The 22,471-nt window shown below is 57.7% G+C and overlaps 1 protein-coding gene across 1 annotated transcript in view; it reads right to left on the reverse strand.

The window, feature by feature from the left end:
* Window positions 1-3,505: 3,505 nt before the first annotated feature.
* The window catches only part of CLPTM1 (CLPTM1 regulator of GABA type A receptor forward trafficking), a 30,780-nt gene continuing 11,814 nt past the window's right edge, over window positions 3,506-22,471 (reverse strand). Inside the window, exons 3-14 of the mRNA XM_037148025.2 lie at window positions 22,209-22,332; window positions 21,025-21,183; window positions 19,726-19,843; window positions 10,396-10,481; window positions 9,620-9,740; window positions 8,818-9,062; window positions 8,036-8,129; window positions 6,028-6,218; window positions 5,665-5,760; window positions 5,202-5,337; window positions 4,439-4,606; window positions 3,506-4,211 (exon numbers count right to left, since the gene is read on the reverse strand). Coding sequence (XP_037003920.1) covers window positions 3,946-4,211; window positions 4,439-4,606; window positions 5,202-5,337; window positions 5,665-5,760; window positions 6,028-6,218; window positions 8,036-8,129; window positions 8,818-9,062; window positions 9,620-9,740; window positions 10,396-10,481; window positions 19,726-19,843; window positions 21,025-21,183; window positions 22,209-22,332 — 1,804 coding nt within the window. The 3' untranslated portion in view covers window positions 3,506-3,945. The remainder of the gene's footprint in view (window positions 4,212-4,438; window positions 4,607-5,201; window positions 5,338-5,664; window positions 5,761-6,027; window positions 6,219-8,035; window positions 8,130-8,817; window positions 9,063-9,619; window positions 9,741-10,395; window positions 10,482-19,725; window positions 19,844-21,024; window positions 21,184-22,208; window positions 22,333-22,471) is intronic.

A 22,471-nucleotide genomic window follows, 5' to 3' on the forward strand; every position in this document is an offset into this window, starting at 1 on the left:
TGCAGAAAGGAGGCTGTGGTTCAAGGAGGGGGCAGCCATTGGGTTAGATCATAGTACTAAAGCCTCCCATCCTTCAGAATGACTGGGTGCCACTAGGTTCTAACTCGGACGCCAGGCGCCCTGACCAGAGTGTGCTGTGTCTGCATGTGTACAGTCTAATGTTCCTCTCACCTCCGTGGTCCACACTCAGTGATCCGTGATTGGATGTACACTTATTGAGCACCTGCTGTGTTCCAGAGCCTGCACTAGGACATAGCACTCACCAAGGCAGGCTGGGCACCTGCTCCTGAGGGGCAGCAGTTCTCAAAGCGCGGCCTCCAGCCCTTCAGGTGATGGGGGTATAAGCTCAAGTTGGCACGCTACTGCTAGACAGCCAAATCTTTTTTAAAACTGCAAAGGGCTAGATAGCAAATATGCTACACTTCGGGCTTTGAGGGCCAGTCTTACACTCTACCATACAACCAAAGCTGCCAGACAGCATAGAAATAATGAGTATGGCTGTGCTCCAACAAATTATGGGTATTAAAGTTTGAATTTTGTATCATTTTCATGTGATATGCAATATTCTTCGAGTATTTTCAAACATTTAAAGATTACACAAAAGCTGGAAAAGGCTGGATACAAGGGCATTGCAAGAGAGGTTATGATTGAGGGTCCAGAATCAGAGTGACTGGGTTCAAATCCTAGGTCTCCCACCTACCGGCTGTGTGACCTTGGGCTACTGACCTCACCACTCTGAGCCTGGTGGGTAAAATGGGTGTAATAATAGGGTGGGTGGAAGAGTATGTAAGATACTAGTAACAGCTGGCCCCTGTATACAGCTCTTAGATGTGCCGGGCACTGTCCTAAGACTGTTGTGTTCTAAATGCTTGTGTCACATTACATTGCAAGACCTCGGATAAACTTAATTCCTCTGGGTTTTCTCATCGGCTCTTGTGGACATCTGACTTACACACAGTTACTGTCCCACACAGGGTAACGGTGCCAGGCACTGCTCCAAAAGCTGAGGGCACAGCAAGGGACACAAAAGACTGTTCCAGTGCCCTCCCATCACGGCACTGAAATCCAAGGGAGGGAGACAAATGGGAAATGGATAAGCAAATACATGTCTGGTGGTGATGGGGTATTACAGAATAAAGCATGAACTACGGATTCAATTTGGAGGGTACTACTTGGGTTAGGAGTAGAGGGTCTGGGATGACATCTGAGCAAAGAGCTAAAATAGTGAAGGACCCATGGGAACAGTACTCAAGGCACAGGGAACAGCAAGTGCAAAGGCCCTGAGGCGGGAACATGCATGGCATGTTCAAGGAACAGCAAGGAGGCTGGAGTGGAGACAACTGGGGGAGTGGTGGAGATGAGGGTATAGGGTGGTCTGTCAGGTGATGGGGACATTGATATTAGACAGTTAATTAATGAAATAAACTGCATACAACACTTAAGACTAGAGGTTGGCTCACAAGGAGCAGCAGCCCACCTGATTAGCCTCTGCCCCCTGCAAATGCCAGACTTCACAACTGTTTTGGCAAGTGAAGGGACATGTCAGAAATCCTTAGGGCTCAGGGCTTCTGCCTGCTGAACTGAACCTGGGTGGGGGGGCTGTCCTGGTCCCTGCCATGTACACAGAACCCCCGCCCAGGGCAACGTCCAGAAGAGGGGCTCAGGGAACACATGCCATCAGATTATATGTTTCTTCACCAGTGTCAATGTGGGCCCCATCAAGGCCCACATTTCTGGACATGTGCGTGTCTGTGCAAGTCAGGACTGTGCATGCACTCAGCAAATGTTTCTGCAGCACCTTGCCTGTGCCTAGGACATGGCAGTGAGCAAGACAGTCCTAGTTCTGTCCTCACAGGGTTCAGTCCAGTAGAGAAAGACCTGTCCCCAGTGATGACTCACAGTGAGCAGGGCAGGGATGTGGGAGCCCAGGGAGTTGGGGGTGGTTGTGCTGAGGGAGTGGTCAGGGAGGGCTTCCTGGAGGAGACACTGGCTCTGCAACCTGGAGGATGCACAGGGTAAGGTAAAAAGAGCTTTGTGCTTGGGAAGTGTACCAGGTAAGGAAAGATCAGTCTACGGCTGGAAGAGATCACAGCAAATTAAAGCAAGAGAGACAAAATTATAGGGGTTAAGAAGTCCCCTCTCCCCAAGGTCTGGATGACCAATTAGGCCTGGGTTCTTGTCCCAAGAACCATGGGACAACCATGGGGAGCCATGGTTGGTTCTGAATAGGGGACGGGAAAGGTCATGTTTGTGCTTTAGAAGGTTCTCTGGCTACTGGATGGAGAGCGAGCGGGAGGGGCAGGACGTCGGGGAGAAGGCTGTGTGGGGACCCTAGGAGGCAAGAAGGATCCTGGACCAGGTGGTCTCAGTGGAAGTGAAGAGACCCTTGAGCAGTTATGGGGTAGAGCTGATGGGCTTTGCCAAAGGCTGGGGTGTGCGGCAGTGGGGAGAGGAGCCAGGGAAGATGAGGCCAGTGAGTCAGGTGGCCTGAGAGCCTCCATGCCCTGGGCGCTGTGGAGCCTGGGTTTCTCCCTAGGACACCGGGAGCCACGGGGTGGTGCAGAGCGTGGAAGGGAGCAAAGCTGGCCGGGAGCAAAGCTGGCCGAGGCTGCCTGAGGGGTGGAAGAACCTGCAGCACTCCGTGTGTGCGTGGGCACCTGCACACGTGGGGCTGAGTGCATCAGCACTTGCCAGGGCCTCATGGACCCCCCCTGCTTGCCTGACTCTCCAGGGTAGCAGGCGAAGCCTCGGGGAACAGGCCATGGTTCTTAGCAAGAGGCCTCCCCTCCCTGCTGTGTCGATGACACCACCCCCTCAATCTATCAATCTGGGAATGTAGATTCCAACCCACCTGAGTGCAGGGACACCTAGAGGCCTCAGTCTCCTCACCTATAAAGTGGGCAAATAGCCCCAGAAGCTGGTGCACAAGAGCCATGCACTGAGCTTTACTGGGTCCTTGGCAATGACAGCCCTGGGGACGCAGGTGACACCCAGCAGCTCTAAGCACTAGAGCCAGGCACCCCTGAGAGTGAGTGTGCACTCACTCCTGCGGTGGCCCCAGGAGGCAAGCTCAAAAGTCCAGAGCAGGGAGGTCACGTGTCCAGGGTCCCGGGACTGCCAAATGAGGAAGCCTGGTGAAAAATGGATCAGGCGGTGGGTGTCTGCTCATGAGGTGGGCCTGGGGTCCTGCCCCGCCCATCAGCATGAGGCTCAGAGGCAGTAAGTGGGCTCAGGCAAGGCGCCAAGCCTCGGCTGGCCAGACACAGCCTCAGGAGGCAGAGCACAGTGCAGCGACTTCACAGTGCGCAGCTCCCCTACCTGTGAAATGGGGACAGTTACTGAAGGCTCATCAGAGGGCTGCCGGGAGGGGGAGCAGGGCGGAAGGGGGCCTGGCCCAGCACCGGGTCCTGCGCCCCGCAGGCCTCCTTCCCAAACCTGAAGGAGCCGCCCACACCTGCTCTCGGAGGTGTGAGAGGAAGGAAGGCGCGAGGAGGGGGTTGTTGAGTTTAAGTTAAACACCCACATGAATTTATTAAATCCAGACTGTGTTAAAGGGCAGCGTCTGGGAGGAGGGGCTGATCAGGGATGCGGGACAAGACGATGGATGGCTGTGGGCGTCCCACCGAGGGCCCTGGCCTCTCCCCAGCCCGGCCCACCCCCCAGCAGTGCTGCATCGGCTTCACCATGATTCCCAATGGTGCTGGGCTGGCGGGGCAAGATGGCTAGAACACAGGAACAGACAGACAGACAGCGCCTCCGCAAACCACGTGCCCTGACCTGCCCCCAACCCCCACACCACACACTGGGCCCTGGCCCAAGGGGGTGCCTCCCGCTGCCCCGGCCCAATCTGTCCAGGGAAAGGGCAACAGGGGGGAGGCGAGGGGACCAGGTCGGCAGGGGAAGTGGTCACCAGGAGCCAGAGTGGACGGTGAGGACCAGGAACAGTTAATCCCTTTTCTTGTCCTCTGCTGGCTTTGGAGGGATGTCCTGGGGCTCGGTGGTGGGACTGGCCCCCTGGGTGGACTCGGCAGGTAGGGGCGTAGAGGCCTCCTCCCCGGCAGCGGCGGTGGTCATGGCAGGGGTGGGAGTGGGTGGGGGTGGAAGGGCCCCTGCTGCCGTCGGGGCCTCGCCACTCATGCCAAACTCGTTCACTCGCGTGGGGTCGACGCGGTAGATCCACCGTTGGTAGAGGTAGATGAAGAAGACCACATCTAGAGGTGGGGTGGGGGGGCGGTGTGAGGGGAAAGGGGCCCAACTGGCCCACCATCAGGTGGGGGTGGGGAGGTCCTGCAAAGGTGGGCCAAGCCCCCTCAGGCTGACCCCCAGCCCAGGAACACGGCACCTCCCTCAGCCCAGAGCCCCGAGCCCCGAGTCCTCCCTGTGTCTGCCCAGCTCCAGCAGGAGCCTCCCGCCCGGCCGCCCGCCTGCTGCGCCTCACCGTCCCGCAGGCAGCCGATCCGGTACATAACGGGCATCTTGATCACAAAGGCGAAGAGGTCATCGATGAAGGTGTTGAGGGCCTTGTAGGTGAGCATGCGCCAGGGCAGGTGAGCCACAGACTTGAGCTTGTAGTTGATGAAGAGCTGGGGTGTCATGGTGATGAAACCTGTGGTGGTGGTGGTGAGGGGACAGCCATGAGCAGAGAGGGGTGTCCCTCTGTCCTTGACCTCTGACCTCACTTCTGGCCTCCCCCCCACTCACTCTACTCCAGCCACAAGGGCCTCCTTGCTGCCCCCAACCCCCCAGGCACGGCCCACTTAAGGGCCTGTGGGCGGCTCCCTCCTTTGCCATCTCTTGCACCTGTTTATACATCATCCCCTCGGGCAGGCCTCCTGACCACCGACTAATGTGCACCCCTCACCTCGACCCCTTCCCGGCACCCGTCACAGGCTGCGAGTCGCCCAACTGCTTGTTTACTGTGTGGGTCCCCGGAGGATGAAGACTTAAAAGGGCCGTCCACGGTCTCCAGGAAGCCCTCCCTGATCCCGGAGTGGACCAACCGTCCCTTCGAGGCTACCCATGCGCCACCCTGGGTTGTCCCTGTTTGGGGACAAGTCTGCCCCCCACACCGACCCCTGAGTGCTGCGAGGGCCGGGCCAGGGCAGCCTGACTCGATCACTGCTGAGTCCCCAGCACGGCCCAGCTCAGTTTGCTGAGCGCCTGCCCACACTAGGTGCCAAGGGCGGCGCAGGCCCGCTCACCGAAGGTCAGCAGGAAGCCGTAGAGCATGCTGAGCACCCAGGAGTACCAGCCCTTGTGCTCCAGGTACAGAAGGCTGTAGACGGCGTAGCAGCCCAGGAGTGGGAAGAGGATCCACGACAGGTACCTAAACGCCATCTGTGGGGCGGGGGGTGGGGGGTAGGGAGGGGGGGTCAGGGCCCAGCCCCTCGGCCCCACCCAACACCCCTGATCCCTGTCCTTACCCACCCACACCTGGTCTGGCAGGCCGGCCTAGGGGAATTTCCAGGTGGCCCTGGGAACTTTGGATTCACACGGGAAGTACACATGGCAGGTAGGTGACACTGGAGGGTGTGACAGGCCATGGAGCACGGGCCTGTCAGCCCACAGGCAGATGCCCCGTCGCCCGCCCCCCCCCGCCCCCGTCCCCCAGGAACGGGCAGTGCCGGGAAACCCTCCCCGCGGCCCACCGTGGGGGATACTCACGTCGTCATACACTTTGGTTGAGGACTCGACATACGTGGACTTGTCTTTGAAGGTTGGGCGGGGAAGGAATCCTGCCACCCTGTGCTCCCGGTCCAGCTGCCGACGGGGAGGGGGGCCGCGATCAGCTGCCGGGCTGGCTCCCCCAACCCCCGTGCCTGTTCCAGACCCTGCCCCTCCCCACTGTTCCCAGTTCCCCTGCCCCACATGTGACCCGAAAAATCCCCTGGTGTGAAAATCCCCTTGGTCCTGGGAGTGCAGCGGGTGCTGGGAAACACCCAGGGGCCGGCTCCAGAGCCTGCCCGGCCAGACAGGGCCCCTCCAACCCCTGGCAGCCCCCACGGCAGCACAGCCGCCCGGCCTTACCCGGACATCCATGACCTTGGTGATCTTCCAGAGGTCAATGAGGACCCCGATGAACACGCTGACCTGGACCACAAAGTTGGTCTCGTTGTCCAGAATGTAGAGGAGGACCACGAAAGACTGGAAGACGCCGAAGAAGACGGAGCGCACGGACAGGCCCTCCAGGGACTGCCGGCTGTTCCAGAACTGGATGTCTGTGTGCCGGGGGGGGCCACAAGCTGAGCCGAGGCCTTCCTGCGGTTCTCTGGGGCCCCTCCTTCCTCAGACCCCGGCTAGGTGCTGGGTCCCCCAAGGGGGAGGGGTGCACACAACCCCCCTCCAGCCCATAAAGAGCCTCTGCTTCTCGGGAGCCACCTAGAGCACTGCAGGCAGAACCTCTGCCGTCCTCACATCTGACATCCCTCTCTGAGTGGAGTCCCCTGACTGGTGACAGTGACTGCTGCCACATCCCACATGCCCACCACGCACCAGGTGCCGCCAAGGGCTGGTCAGAGAAGCCACTTCCCTGAGGCCTCGCAGCCTGGCCTGGAGGAATCTGGCTGGAAGCTGGGTTTTGGGGACACCAGACCTGGGTCGTCCACCCTGGTGCCAGGCTGCCTCCCTTGGTTGGGAAGACCTGGGACATGCACTTCAAAACCAACCCCTCTGGCCCACTGCCCCGAGGCCATGGGGGAAGCAGCCCGCAGACGCCTGGGGTACACACAAGGACCCGGGGCTCTGGCCTCTAACTGGAGCACCTATTCCTAACCCAGCCCACAGGGCCCAGGTCAGCCCCTCTGAACCCTGGGCTCCCTGTCAACACCGCCTGACGCATCCGGGGTTTAATGCCTGCAGCCACAGGAGGCCGCCCACCATGCAGCCTGGCCTGCAGTCACGCACAGCCAGCTTTGGGCTCGGGGAGTGACGCTGTGAGCCCTGGCAGTTTCCCACCCCCAGCTCTGGTTCTGATTCCGGAGCTCCGGCACAATTGGCAGGCTCCCCCGACCCCGTCAGACCCTGAGATTTAACGGGGATATTCACAGAAGCCTCCCCAGTCCTGACCAGGGAGAATGGGTCTGCAGATGGGGTCCCTGTAGGGTGAGGAGATCCAAGTTCTGCCCCAACCAGGGAGGCAGCAAGCATCACCCGGGGCCCACGGCCCTGCTGTGTGACCTTGGGCAAGTGACCGCCCGCTCTGTGCCTTCATATATCATCAGGAAAGGAGGGACCCCAGCTGACGGAGCTCATGGTCAGCAGAAGTGTGTGTGAGCCGGCACCTGCACACGCCATAGCCAATGGACTCCCTACCAGTGCTCGGCACTTCCTGTTCAGTTTTGATGTTACGATCTTCCAGGATGAACCTTTTAATCATGGCAGTGCTGTCTTAAGGCAGGACCAAGAAGAGCAAGTGGGTGCCAGAGCCAGCTGCCTGAATCCAGATCCTGGCTCTGCTAATCGGACAAGTCACCTGACCTCCCGGAGCCTCTGCTTCCTCAATAAGCGTGGAGGTGATGAGAGGCTTCCTCATGGGGCTGTGGCTGCGAGGACTGGATGAGCTCACCAGTGAGGGCACTCAGAATAGCGCCTGCCACCTGGCCGGACCCCTCACACCCCGGCCATCGCTACTACTGTTGACCTTTGGAACGTAGGGGCCTTCTGGGGACCTGGCTGTCACCTTCGCACTCGGCTGGGGTCCGTCCACTCAGCCCCGAGGAGGCCTTTTCCAGCAGGCAGCCTGCTGGGCAGGGTGATGGGCGCAGCTCTGGGGCTTCCCTGCTCCAGGCCCTGGAGTTCCCCGGCCCGGCCCCTCCCCCAGCACCACGCCCAGTGGACGGGAGTTTCTAGGCTGGGAGTTTTGGGGTCATCATCCTCGCCAGTGCACCAGGCCTTGGAGAGTGGGACTGAGAGACCCCCAGTAGGGAAAGAACCTATGGGGAACGAGGGAAAAGAGGGGGGAAGGCCTGTCCCCCTCAGGCACCTCCTGCCGTCAGCCCTCCATGGCCTCTCACAGGCCCCAAGGTCCCGCCCCTACCGTTCTTGAAGGCCAGGAACTCAAAGACACTGTGGACGATGGACACGATGATGGTGAGTGCCAGCAGGTAGGGGTTGGTCTCTAGGAGGGCAACCTGGGGGGGCAGGGGGAGACACCTGTGAGCACTGCCAAGGCCTCGCTGTGGGGTTGACGGACGCAGCACCTCAATTAGCCGACCCCTCTCTCCTCTTGGACCCCCAGAAGAACCTGCTCACACACCTGGCCCCTGGCGCTGCCCCACAGTGGGAGAGTGCACACTGGCCAGAGACGGACAGGTGGGCACGGGGGGGGGGGGGGGGGGGTGGCTGAGTGACACAGGGAGATGGTGGGAGACAGGGAGACCGCGATGAGGAGAGAGGCAGCGTGACAGACAGATGGAGTGACGACAGAAACCCAGCATGAAGAACAAGCCCAGGCAGGCAGCACGGAGTCTCAGCATCACGGACACAGGCAGAGAAAGATGGAGACACCAGGGGGTACTCCGGGCCACGGTGCCAGTGAGCAGAGACATCAGGTCAGAGCCCACAGTCGGGGAGAAACTGGCTGTGAAGCAGGGCAGGGAGGCCCAGACCTGGACAGCCTGGCCAAGGACACACAGAGGCTGTGACGGGAGGACGACAGGCACCTTGGAGTCGGGCCCCGTGTCAGCCGGGGCTGCAGGAGGTTGTGAAACTGGTCAGGGCAGCACTGGCCGGAGGTCCCCAGGCCACCAGCCTGGCCCACTTCCCCTTCCCTCCTGCAGCCCAGGAGGGGCTGGGAAACCCCCGCCCCGCCCGCCGCACCTTCACCGAGTCCTGCTCCTCGTCCGACTGCTCGTACAGCTCATCGCCCAGGAAGTTCCAGGGCGACTTGGTGCTCTGGGCGGCGTAGAGCTGCCAGCGCCAGAGGGAGAGTGGACAGAAGGACACGCGGAGTGGCAGGGTGGCCAGGCTCTCATTGATAGGGTAGTAGTCCTTCTGCAGGTTCCAGTAGTCGTTGAAGTAGATGATGGGGTAGTAGTCGCCGCTCACGGCGTCGAACTTCACGTCTGCAGGCACGCGGGCAGAGGCACTGCTCAGCCCGGGCCGCAGCCACGGGCACCCGCGCGGGTAGGGAGAGCTCCTGGGCCCTCCAGGACGAGGCGGAACACTCAGATGGGCCCCGACAGAGACTGGAGGATGGGACATTTAGCGGCTGTGCCACGAGGCTGACGGGCCATCTGATCTCAGCAAAGGGACCGGGCTGGGCAGGCCCCAGGGAAGGGGGCAGCTTTGGCTCGGCTCCAGCCCACAGCAGCCCCAAGGGTGACCAAGTATCAGGGTTTTATCAGAGAAACCAGGAACCTGGGTTTTTTAAGCAATGCAGTCCCAATTTCAATTCTGCAACTGACGCACATTTTTTTGGAAACAGCTCATGGGCTGCAGGGGCCTTGTCTGTAGACTGGCTTGGAAACACTGGGTGGTCAGTGCTGGGGTCACCAGGGGGTGTGCAAGGCAGAAAGGGGCGCATCTAGGGAGGGCTGGGGCAGGGTGGGAGGCTAGGCAGATGGAGACCCAGGAGACAAGGACAAAGCCCGGCGGGAGCCCCGGGGAGCTGGGGCCTCACACTGGTCCAGGGGCGGAGGCACGCTGCCCTTCACCCACGGCGTGTGGTCGTCCACGATGTTGATGGTGATGTTGGGGTGCCAGTGGGAGATCACCTCTACGGGTCCATAGTCCTCGGCCCTCTGAGGGGAGATGGGGGTGGTGGGGCTCAGAGGCACCTGCCCGCTTTCTTCCTGAGGGCTCCCGAGACCATCGTGACAGTGACCACTGACTGGGCGCTCACTCTGGCCACCCCCACGCCACCCTCTATAGACCCCACAGCTCTGCACCCCCCGCCGCCTGACGGAGAGGAAAACCCAGGCCCGAAGCGGGGCCCACATGCAGCTTCCACGCTCACGACCGCCTGCCGGGGACCCCCTTGCAGGAAAGGAAGGTTCTTGGCGCCCAGCACAGGCCGACGTCCTGGCGCCCCTGGCCCGCCCACCGCTCCTACTGGAGACTCATCATCAGTCCCTGCTCTGCCTGCTCGGGTGTGAACCCTGCCCTGTCATTTCCTGGCTTTGACACTTCAGGCAGGTCTCCCCATGTGAAAACGGGAAGAGTGAAGGGACACACCCTTCTGCAGACGTGCCACCCTCCCCTGAAATCCTCCCACTCCGAGAGGTAGCCCTGCCTCCCAACCCCACGTCCAAAGAGGGAAACTGAGGTCAGACAGGTGAGAAGACTTGACTGAGCCCCCGCGGCGGCTCAGGGGTGGTGACAGGCGAGAGCCGCACAGGCAGGCACTGGGCTGTGAACAGCCCGCCACCCCGCAGCCCGAGAGCTCCGCTCCTTTACCTTGATCATTTCTGGATCAGCCTCTGTCTCTCCTGTCAACAGGTTCTTGGTTTTCTGAAACCGCCGGCGCTTGTATTTGTTGATCACTGTGGAGGGACGGCAGAGAATGGGTGGATGTGAGACCCTGCCCACCCCGAGCTGCTCACGGGCTCCCCAACTCCCACGGTCCCACTCTTCAGCTGATGGGAACAGCGACCAGCAAGCCCAAGCTGCCCTCTCAGATGCCATCCAGTCCTGCTTCCCCCATCTTTACAGCGACACCAGCACCCCCCAGATGACGCAAGGCCGAAACATGGAGTCTTCCTGCTCCACACCTTGCTGCGTCGGTTCGTCCCACCTGTCCTGGGGACGCCCCGGCCGCGCCTCCAATCCAACTACCACTCTCCCTCCAGGGCCCCATACTGAGCCAGCCACGGTGTCCCCTCCTGGATGACCTCAGCCACCTCCTTGCTGGCCTCCCATGACATTCTCTCTGCAGGGTGGCCAGCAGTTCTTCTAAACCGAGTGTCTGATCTTGTTTTCCTGCCACTTCGAAACCCCAGACGGCTTGTGCTGCCCGAGCAGGGCGCCTTCAATGCTCACAAGCCCCACTGACATCTCGGCCCTCTCTCCTCTCACATGCATCAGCCCAGGCCTTTGGTCACACTGCTGCTTCCCCCCAACACGTGCCCACCATGGCTGGGATCTTCCTGGCGGGCCCCTCCCCCTTCAAGTCCCTGGTCAAGTGCCCCTCTTCCACAGGGCTTCCCTCTGCACCCACGCGAGGAGGCTAGTCACACTCCTCACCATTTCTATTTTCCCTCCCAATTCCAACACTGCCCCCGATTCTCTCTCCCACTGGTTTATCTGCTGTCTGCCCCCTCGGCCTGCCTGTGAACCCCAGGAGAACAGAGGCCCCCGGCTAGTGCCCTGTGACAACTAGGGATTCACGAGCAGACACAGGCGAGCTGCAGACAGTTCTGGAGAAGGCCCGGAGCCACTGGTGTGAGAAATGCTTTGGGGCTGTGAATCCCCAGCCAGGAGGAGAAGACCTCACTTCCTCTTGCAGGGGCCAGGTTGACCACGGGCCCTCTGCCACCCTGCCCTGAGCCCTGCCGAGACTTGCCAGGAGGAAGGAGCTGGTGCTTGCTTATGTCTGATCTCCTCACCTCCACCCTGCTTGGGTACTTTTCAGCTGTCCCCTATGCTGGGAAAAAATGCAGCCTGCTCCTGTTGTGACTTCTCCATCCCGCCCCCGGGAGCCAGGGGGAGATGGGGAGATGGGAAAGGGCGCTGGCCAAGCGCACCAGCCCTGGAGTCACGTCCTGGCTGTCTCACACAAGCTGAGCAACGCTGGTGAGCTGTGTCACTTCCCCAGGCCTCGGTCCCTCCTCTGGAGAGTGGGGACAAAAGCCCCACCCCTTCTTGGCAGGACCGCTGTGAAGTGGCTCTCTGCTCTACAGAGCGCAGCCAGGCAGTGTCCCCGAATGTCACAGACACACGAACCACGGGGCCCAGATCCTTCCTACCCACTCAGAATTAGAGTTCTGGCTTCAGGCATCTAGATACTACACACGAGCTCAGGTTCAAAAACATAAACGGACTCAGGGTCTCGGCCCGGGGCCTGCAGCTCTTACTGTTAACACAGACGTCATGCCATCCCCTCTGTGGTTACCAACGCATTTGAGACCTCGTCCCCAGGTCCAGGGGGAGCAGTGAGCACCCAGGGGTGGGCATCCCGAAGAATAAATTCCAGAGGCACGTGCTCCACCGCTGTTCCACACCCGGGAGAGGCCGTCCAGGGGAGGGAGCGGCCGGCCCACAGGGCCCCAGGGGGCCTGGGGCAGGAGGCACAGGAGAGAGGCTGTGGCTTAGGCGGACGACACTCCACGGCCTGGTAGCGCCCAGATGGGATGATAATGCAAAATGGCCCTGGCTCCTGTGGGGAGGAAAGAGCCCCCTCGGAGTTCAAACTCCTAGAAGTGCAGCAGCCACACGAGGCCCCTGAGCACTGCCACCGGGGCTGACCAGACGGCGGCGCACTGCGCGTGCGACACGCACCCGACCCTGAGACTCGGCGCAGAGGACGAGCAACAGTGTAAGAGAACCCCGGTGATTTTCATACTGATCACGTGTTGAAATGACAGGATGTCACTCAATACAATCATCACTAACGTTAATTTCGGAGTTTCTTTGTTTTCTAACGTGGCCACTAGAAAACCCCAAACGACGCAGTGGCTGGCGCTGTGTCTCCGGGGACAGTGCTGCGCCAGTGTCCTGCGTGCTGGCCCCGTGGGAGGGGCCCTTCTGCTCCCACACTCTCATCCTTCACCCTGGACACGGGTGGCCAGCTCCTAGTCCCGTTTCAAGGGGTCCCAGCTGTGCGGCAAGGCTGGGCGCTGCTGGTGGGCTTCCCAGGCCCACCACAGAAAGACTGGCCTCGATGTGGGCCAACGCAACACGAGCGAGCGGCCGCCCACCTGGGTCATGTTCAAGGCAACCTCTGAGGTGTCAGGCACTTCTCCCCCAGGGCCCCGAGGAATCCCACTTGCAGGACTGGACGTGTCCTTAGGGACGCGCCCTGCAGGCCACACCGCCTCGGCTCACCTCAGCCTGCATCTCCGAAAGGAAGGCAGCAGGCGGAGCATCCAAAGAGCACACGCTGGGCTCCCTCACCTAAAACAGAGCTCAGCACGCGAGTGCATGGAGCCGCCGGCCTTTTGTGCAGTGCAGTGTAGATAGTAACAAAAAAGTCGTCCTCCAGGATATTCGTTTTTAACTTTTTTTAAAAGATTTTATCTGTTTACTTTTAGAGAGGAGAAGGAAAGGAGAGAAAGTGAGAAACACCAATGTGTGGTTGCCTCTCACGCATCCCCCACTGTGGACCTGACCCACAACCCAGGCATGTGCCCTGACTGGGAATTGAACTGGTGACCCTCAGCTTCGCAGGCCAACACTCAGTCCACTGAGCCACACCAGCCAGGGCTCTTTTAACTTTTTAAATCACATGTTTATTTGGCTTATTTTTTAAATATAGAAATTATAAAAATATATCACATTCAGACTGTCCAATCATGACTTGGAGTACCTCCCAGTTTTGCCGACAGCCCGTGATACTTCCATGATAACAGTGACGTCACTGGGTGCGGAGGTGGGGGTGGGTGGGTGCGGAGACGGGTCAGTGAGAAGGGGCCGCACCTCAGTGGGTCCGGTTAACATCAGAACCTAGTCACGGAGCAATCTACCCACCACTGACATCTTTCCTCGCATTTCAATTATCCTCCCATTTTTCCCCCTAAAGCCTTTCTTCTGTCTTGTGAGACCTCAACCTAAACCACCCCAACTTCTGGAGAAGAAAAACCAAAATGTGATCAAGGTTAAGTGCACCAAATTTAGAGTCTGGCACTCTAGAAGCACAAGTGATTTCATCTCCTGCTGCCCCAAACAAGGCCTCCGGGGCCCAGCTCACGGCTCGGAGGGACGCGGCCTGGGGGCCGAGGACACACGATGACAAGGCCTGCTCCCGACACGGGCACTAAGCCGAGTCCCCGGAACTCCGCTCTGTGCCTGCCTGGCCCTTTCTGCCCAACGTCACTACAAGCCCTTCCGAGTCTGTGTTGCTGGTCTGGAGCTAGTGACTTTCTCCCCTCCGAAGTTATTTCTTGCGGTCCCTACAAATACGGGGACTGCACCACAGAGCGGAGAGTCAGACTCTGAGGCTTCACCCACCGCCAGTTTCTCGGTGGTGCATTTTATTAAATCTTTTTATTTTATTTATTTAATTTTAGAGCGAGGGGAAAGCAGGGAGAGAAACATCTGACATATGAGAGATACATCGATTGGTTGCCTCTCACGTGCCCCCAGACCAGGGGTCCCTGGGCGGCAACCCAGGCGTGTGCCCTGACTGGGAATCGAACGAGCGGCATTTCAGTTCACAGGCCGGCACTCAATCCGCTGAGCCACGACAGACGGGGCGATTTTGATTAAACCTTTACACGTCTCTTCAGCTTCACTCACATCTCTCTGAAGGGGCGCCACAGCACTCCCCCCACCAGTGGGGGGCGCTGGCAGGCGCGTCTGCTGCCTGAAGCAGGAGGAGCTGCCCTCCCAGCTCCACGTCCCAACTTGAGGAAGAGCCAGGATCCCAATTTCTGACATCAGCCAACCCCGGATGTCACATCTCTAGCTCACTCCACAGCTGCACTGCTTTTACTTCTTGTGGCACAAAAATAGTCTCTGAATGAATTCTAGTTCCTTCAGCACACTGTGGAAAATGCAGCACTTGGACCTGGCCCCCGCGCACCATCCTGCCCAAGATCACTGGTCTGGGGTCCCAGCCACTAAGACTGGGATTTTTTTTTTTTTTTTTAAGATTTTATTTATTTACTTCAGGCCAAGATGGAGGCGTAGGTGGAAACACTGTACCTCTTCCCACAACCAAGATTAAGGTCAACAAAGATTTAGAAACAAAAACACAACCAAAACAGACAGAAAATTGAACTGTACCAACGTCTGACGACAATGAACCATTCATCCAGACCCGTAAGAGGGGCCGAGTCGGCGGCTGGCAGAGAGGGGTCGTGGCCAGGTGCGCGGGCGGCGGTTGGCAGATCCCAGGCGTGGGGTGGCAATGGGCGGACCCAGTGAGGGCGCGGGGCAGCTGGCTGACCACGGTCACACATTCACACGCAGATAAACCAGGCAAAGGAGTGAACAGTGAGACAGACGGTGCAAACCAGGGCCCCGGTGACTGGAATTAAAGCCTAAAAGCACCAACTGGAAAAACTTTTGGGGGTTGAAGTGCCGGAGAGGCTTCCAGCCTCACAGGAGAGTTCTTGGACAGACCCACAGGGTCCTAGAACATACACAAGCCCTCCCACCTGGGAACCAGCACCAGAGGGGCCCAATTTGCTTGTGAGAAGCAGCAGAGGGGACAGAAATCCGAGAGAGCGCGGAACAAACACCACTGCTCCCTCTCTGACCCCGCCCCCAGCCACAACCCAGCAACTAGGCTGACCTGCCCTGGTGAACACCTAGGGCTCCGCCCCTCATATGTAACAGGCACAAACAGACCAAAACATTATGGCTCAAGCAGAAGAACAGCTCAAAGCCCCAGAGCCAATACTTCTAAGCGACCAAAAGATAGCCAATCTATCACATGCACAGTTCAAAACACTGGTGATCAGGATGCTCACAGAACTGGTCGATTTTAGTCACAAATTAGAGGAACAAATGAAGGCTAAACTAAGTGAAATGAATGGTAATGCACAGGAAACCAATAGTGATGGAAAGGAAACTGGGACTCAAATCAAGGGAGTGGACCAGAAGGAAGAAAAAAATGACCAAACAGAAAAGAAGGAAGAAACAAGAATTCAAAAAAAAATGAGGGGAGGCTTAGGAACCTCCAGGACATCTTTAAACGTCCAAACATCCGAATCATAGGGGTACCAGAGGGGAAGAGGAATAGCAACAAGAGGAAAACTTATTTGAACAAATAATAAAGAATTTCCCCAATCTGGCAAAGGAAATAGATTTCCAGGAAATCCAGGAAGCTGAGAGTCCCAAAGAAGTTGGACCCAAGAAGGAACATACCAAGGCACATCATAATTTCGTTAGCCAAGATTAAAATGAAGGACAGAATCCTAGAAGCAGCATGAGCTAAGGGGACTGTCACCTACAAAGGAGTTCCCATCAGACTGTCAGCTGATTTCGCAAAAGAGACCTTACAGGCAAGAAGGGGCTGGAAAGAAGTATTCCAAGTCATGAAAACCAAAGACCTATAACCAAGATTGCTCTATCCAGCAAAGCTTTCATTTAGAATGGAAGGGCAGATAAAGTGCTTTTCAGATAAGGTCAAATTCAAGGAGTTCCTCATCACCAAGCCCTTATTATATAAAATGTTAAAGGGACTTATCTAAAAAAAAAGAAGATAAAAATATCAACAGTGAAAGGACAGCAAACTCACAATTAACAACCACATCTAAAACAAAAGCTAACTAAGAGGACAGCTAGATCAGGAGCAGACCCAAAGGAATGAAGATCTCATGGAGGGTTAGCAACAGGGGAGTGGGAGGAAAAGGGGGGAGAAGGTACAGAAAATAAGTAGCATAAACGGTAGGTAGAAAATAGATAAGGGGAGGGCAAGAATAGTATGGGAAATATAGAATCCAAAGCACTTGAGACACATGGACATAAACTAGGGGGGGGGGGATAGTGGAGGAGGGGGTGTGCAGGGTGGAGGGGAATGAAGGGGTAAAAATGGGATGACTGTAATGGCATAATCAATAAATTATATTTTAAAAAAGCTGAAACTAAAAGAAATATCTTATTTAATTAGAGACGGGGGAGGGGAGGAGAAAGAGAAGGAGAGAAACATCGATGTGTGAGAGAAATATCAACTGGCTGCCCTTTGCATCAGCCCCAACGTGGGACTGGCCTGCAACCCAGACATGTGCCCTGACTGGGAATCGAACTGGTGACCCTTTACTTTGCAGGATGATTCCCAACCACCCACTGAACCACACCAATCAGAGCGGGGACATTTTTTATCAAAATATGTAAGAAAGACATAACCACACAAATATAAGTAAATCTGCTACTGTGCCACCCAAAACAGCCAGATGGATCATCAAATCCACAGGTGCAGGAAAATGAAAGCAAGATGGAGCTCTCAAAATTCACAGGAGAGCCCTGGCTGGTGTGGCTCAGTGGATTGAGCACTGGACTGCAAAGCAAAGGGTCGCCAGTTCGATTCCCAGTTAAGGACACATGCCTGGATTGTGGGCCAGGCTCCCAGCAGAGGGCGTGCGAGAGGCAACCGTACCTTGATGTTTTTCTCCCACTCTTTCTCCCTTCTCTAAAAATAAATTAAAAACCTTAAAAAAAAAAAAAAAAAAAAAAAGGAGCCTTCGCCAGAGCTGCTGAAACTCAAGTACAGAAAGAACAGAGAAAGATTCCCGTGAGAGACAATCAGAAGACGGTGGACGGCAGGACAAGGACACGAAGAGCGAGCACAGACATGCCAACACCCACGGACCTCATGGAAGAGGAGAAGTTGGACAGCAAAGAAAAAATACACTGTTCACAGCGTGGTTCCCATGTAAATAAGGGTCACACCCTCAGTCATTTGCATACTGAAGGTTAATCTAATCCAAATTATGTTAATGTGTTGGGATTTCCTCTTCCAAAGTAGGAAGTCAGGAAATCATGTCTCAAACTGAAAGAGCAAGAAATTGAGGTATCAGCTTGTCATGGGGAGCCAGGGGATTAAAAGCAGAAGAAACAGCTAAATGAACTTGAAAGTCATTGCCTATGGGGGGCGGGAACTGGGGGAGGAGGGAAAGGAGGGAACAGGGGGCTCATGAGTTCCACTGTGTTGTTGATCATTTGAATTCTAAACCACACACAGCTGACCCCTGAACAACACGGGCGTGAACTGCACAGGCCCACTCCCTGAGGATGTCAAACATAAACACCCGCACTGCTTTTGGTCTGCGGTTGGGAGTGGATGGCTGCAGAGCCAACCGCGTGCACTGACCTACGCCCTTGTATATAAGGGACTTGAGCACCCTCGAGTTCTGGTACCCGCTGAGGGTGCTGGAATCAATCCCCTGCGGATACCAGGGACAACTAAGTTTTGGGGGAGTAAAACAATTATACATACAAAAGGAAAACAAAAAATTATACATACAGCCCTGGCTGGTGTGGCTCCTGGATTGACCACAGGCTGCAAACCAAAGGGTCGCCTGGTTTGATTCCCAGTCAGGGCACATGCCTGGGTTGCAGACCAGTTCCCTAGCATGGGGTGTGTGAAAAGCAACCACACCCTGATGTTCCTCTCCCTCTCTTTCTTCTTCCTTTCCCTCTTAAAATAAATAAAACCTTAAAAAAAATTATATGTGCATTTTCAACTGTGCAGAGACCCCTACCGCTAACCCCTGTGCTGTTAAAGGGTGAACTGTACTTGTAACCAGAGGTAAGAAGTAGTTTATAAAGATGCCCTGGGCAGAGAAAGCCCGTTTCGGGGTAATGCCGTGTCAGGGGTCACAAATGGCTATCCCCGACCCAGGGCTTCTCAGGGGTCACCTGCAGTCCCAGAGATTGGTTCAGCCCCAGCTGGCAGCCAGCAAGGCTGAGAATGGGGGCTTTACCCAATTCCAGGGCCCTCAGCACCTTGCCTGGACCAGGAGGGCACTGCTCAGAGGTGTGTGTCCGAGAGCTAAGGGCTCATGGCACCGCCATGCAGGTCCCATGCAAACAGGTCAAATGGGAGCGAGGCGCTGTCCCACAGGACTCCCCAAGGCCACACACTTGGGCAGCGCCCGCTCACACAAGCTGGGTCGACACAGATGCGGTTAGGTCACACTGGATGAGACAAAGGTCCTCCTGTCTCCCCCTCCTCATTAAATCAACCCCATCGTCCACTCATGGACTGCTCTGAGTGTCCATCAACCCGCCATCCACTCACAGACTGCTCTGGAGTGTCCGTCAACCCACTGTCCATTCACAGACTGCTCTGGAGTGTCCATCTACCCGCTGTCCATTCACAGACTGCTCTAGAGTGTCCATCAACCCGCCGTCCACTCACAGACTGCTCTGGAGTGTCCATCAACCCGCTGTCCATTCACAGACTGCTCTGGAGTGTCCATCAACCCGCTGTCCATTCACAGACTGCTCTGGAGTGTCCATCAACCCGCTGTCCATTCACAGACTGCTCTGGAGTGTCCATCTACCCGCTGTCCATTCACAGACTGCTCTGTGAGTATCTATCAACCCGCTGTCCATTCACAGACTGCTCTGGAGTGTCCGTCAACCCACTGTCCATTCACAGACTGCTCTGGAGTGTCCATCAACCCACTGTCCATTCACAGACTGCTCTGGAGTGTCCGTCAACCCACTGTCCATTCACAGACTGCTCTGGAGTGTCCGTCAACTCGCTGTCCATTCACAGACTGCTCTGGAGTGTCCATCAACCCGCTGTCCATTCAGACTACTCTGGAGTGTCCATCAACCTGCTGTCCATTCACAGACTGCTCTGGAGTGTCAGCCCACCCTGCATAAAAAGACTGTTTCTGAGCATCTGTTCCCACAAGCCAGGTACTGCACAGGAGCCGGCCCACCACCTCCCCATCAAAAGTCCCTTTGTCCACCTGCTCCTTCCAAACCTACTGCTCTCCCATCTGCCCAAGGGGTGTCCACAGAGCACAAAGGGTGCCCGCCAACCCCAGACACCCTGGGCACAGGGTTTCTGTTGGTCCTTGCGGACCTGGGATGCGACGCCCTGCACTGGCTTGAGGCGCCCAGGCTGCTGGCCGCCTGGATGGCGGGTCAGGGCTGTGGGGACTGACTTACTCCGAGACATGTGGACTGTGGCGAGCCGGCGGTACAGGGCCTTCTGCCGAGGGTCCGGGTGGAAGCCACTCTTGGTGAAGTATACGTGGATGTAGATGGAGCCATTCTGCTGGACGCTCTGCAAGGCGGGCCGGAGGGAGAAGGAAGCAGTGAGTCCCCTCCTGACACAGGCCCCTGGCAGCTTCCCCACCTCCAGCTCTCGGTCACTCGGTCACCTCCGTAAGTTAACCTCAGGTGCGGCTGAGACACCCTCCCACCCCAGAGCTGGAAGGGGGGTCAGGCCCAAGTCCTTGGCAGTGGCGTTTGCTGCCCCTCAGGTCGGCTGGAACCGTGGGGAGGGAGGGGCCTGGGCGAGAATCCCAGTGGGAGCCGCCCCTCAACACAGGGTAGCAGATCTGCCTCAGAAAGACTGTGCCCACACCCCGCGTCCAGCCGCCCCCACAGACCAAGACAGAGACAGAGACAGCAGACGTGCCCCTTCCTGCCAGGGAGGAATGAATGACAGCACAGCCCCAAGAAGACATCGACTTTACTGATCGTTCAACATGCACTGATTCTGCACCAGCCGCGTGCTAGGGGCACAGGGCTGGGCACACTGGTCACCGAGACAGCTCCGGCCTGACCCTCGGGGGCTCACGGTCCCATCGTGGGGACAGACCCATGTCCAGGTAATGACAACCCCCAGCATGGGCAGGGCTGGGTGTGACAGACAGGAGAGGGTGGCTGCCTGGGAGTCAGGGTGGGTTTCCTGGGGGGGCGGAATTTACATCTGGGGCCGCCAGAGTCCAGAGCCAGACAGCCTGAGTTCGAATCTCTCACTAGCTAGGTGACCTTGGGTAAGTCATTCAACCCCCCAGTACCTCCGTGTCCTCGTCACTGGAGAGAAGTCCCCACTTTGTAGGGTGGCAGGGGGTTCACACCAGCTGGCCTGGCTCGGCGCCCTGCCCATGGTCAGTGCTTAATCTCGCTCACTGTTATCTTCGGAGGGGGCTGCCTCCCTGACTAGCGGTGACTGCCCCGCCCAAGGATGGTTGCTGATCTTTCGCTGGTTTACACCCGGAAACACACGGCCCTGGAGCTAGTGGGCAGGGTCCCAGGCCAGTGCCAACTCCATCCACGTGGAGCTGTGGGCAGGCCACGGCGCAGAGGCCTCAGAGAGTGGCGTGTGGCCGCACGGCACATGGGCTGAGGGCACAGCCGGGCTCGGAGCCCAGGCCCCAGAAGGCGGGACTGGGCGTTGGTCCGAGGAAAGTCCCCCGGGGAGATCGAGCAGCCCTGGGGACCCAGAGCTGTCCCCACCTGTGGAATGTCGAGCTCGGCGAAGTGCTGATAGCAGCCGTCTGAGTTCTCGCCGCTGGTCCAGTCGCCGTACACGAGGTCGTGCTGCTCCCAGAAGAGGGCCGACGTGGCGTTGAAGTCTGTAAAGTGCTCGTGCTCTGAGATGTACACGTGCAGGTTCTGTGGGGAGGGCGGGGGGAGTCACTCGTGAGACCCTCTGAAGGTGACAAAGAGCAGACGAAGAGCAGTGGCAGTGGTCAGCACCCTAACACGAGCAGCTTCGTCGAGAGGAGAAAAGGGGGGATGTGGAGACAAGAGTAGCAGCTGGCAGAATAAATCTCTTTTCTCCCACCCTGACCACGCCTGTCCTGTGATGCCTAAGAGCAAAAGCCAATTAAAGAATGGCCAGCCTGGCAATGAGAATTTGGGGCTGGAAAGGATCAGGGCGACCCTGAACTCTCTTCTCCCTTCTCAGCCTCCCACGCTGTCCTGGTCAGAGAGTGCGGGGAAGCCGTGCCTCTGAGGACTCCCTCCCTGCTCAAGTGCCCGTGGCTGCCTTTGTCCAGCGCCCTGAAGGCCCACTGACCAAGATCGGCTGAGCAGAGGCCCCCCTGCTGCCCAGAACTCTGGGAGACCGGGAATCCCAGAGCTGGAGCTGCGGAGACCGTGAGGGGGGATGAGCCTGGATTACTGGGGTCTGAGCACCTGCCTCGGATGCTCCAGAACCTCTGCTGCTCTGGGTTCCTCCCCTCCCTGCCTCTGCCCTGCTTCTGGCCCTGCTCAGCCTCTCCTTTCCTTTCCCCTGCCCCGCGCACCTCCCTTTGCAACTTCTAAAGCCTGAACGTACTTTTAAAGTAAAATACATTAAGGACCCTGTTAAAATCGTTTTTAAGTGACTGAGTGACCCTTTGGATGTCCCTCTTCCCCGGAGACAGGACCTCCCTCCACAAAGCCAAAAGAATTTATTTTTCCTCATGGGTCCCACCTGAGTGACAGGTTTCAGGGGCTGTGGTCAGGCCCAGAGTTCCTCAGCTCTGGACCCGCTCACAGACCTGCAACAACCAGGGACCGGCCCGCTGCCCGCGTCACTGCCCCCGCCACACACACACACACACACACACACACACTCTCTCTCTCTCTCTCTCTCTCTCTCTCTCTCTCTCTCTCTCATATCTCCTGTGTGGGGCCTCCCAGCCGGCGGTTACCATTAAAGTGTCTTTGGGGAACAGGTTGCGGCTGGCGACGCGCGGGGCTCCTCCGGGGCCCACCTGGTCCTGAGGGGCCTGCCCTCGGCGGAACCAGCTGCTGATGGCCCAGATGATGAAGATCCTGCGGAGTGAAGCAGGGCAGGCAGTGAGTTCCCCAACTCTGTTCTTTCCAACGTGGATCCGCTTGCACCCGCTGGGGCCAGAGCTGGGGCTGGTGACCGATTACGGAAGGTCCCTGACAAGGCAGTCACGGGGCTGGT

The sequence above is a fragment of the Artibeus jamaicensis genome, unplaced genomic scaffold (genome assembly GCF_021234435.1).
Source record: "Artibeus jamaicensis isolate MK-2021 breed Jamaican fruit bat unplaced genomic scaffold, CSHL_Jam_final contig_1526, whole genome shotgun sequence".
Lineage (NCBI taxonomy): Eukaryota > Metazoa > Chordata > Mammalia > Chiroptera > Phyllostomidae > Artibeus > Artibeus jamaicensis.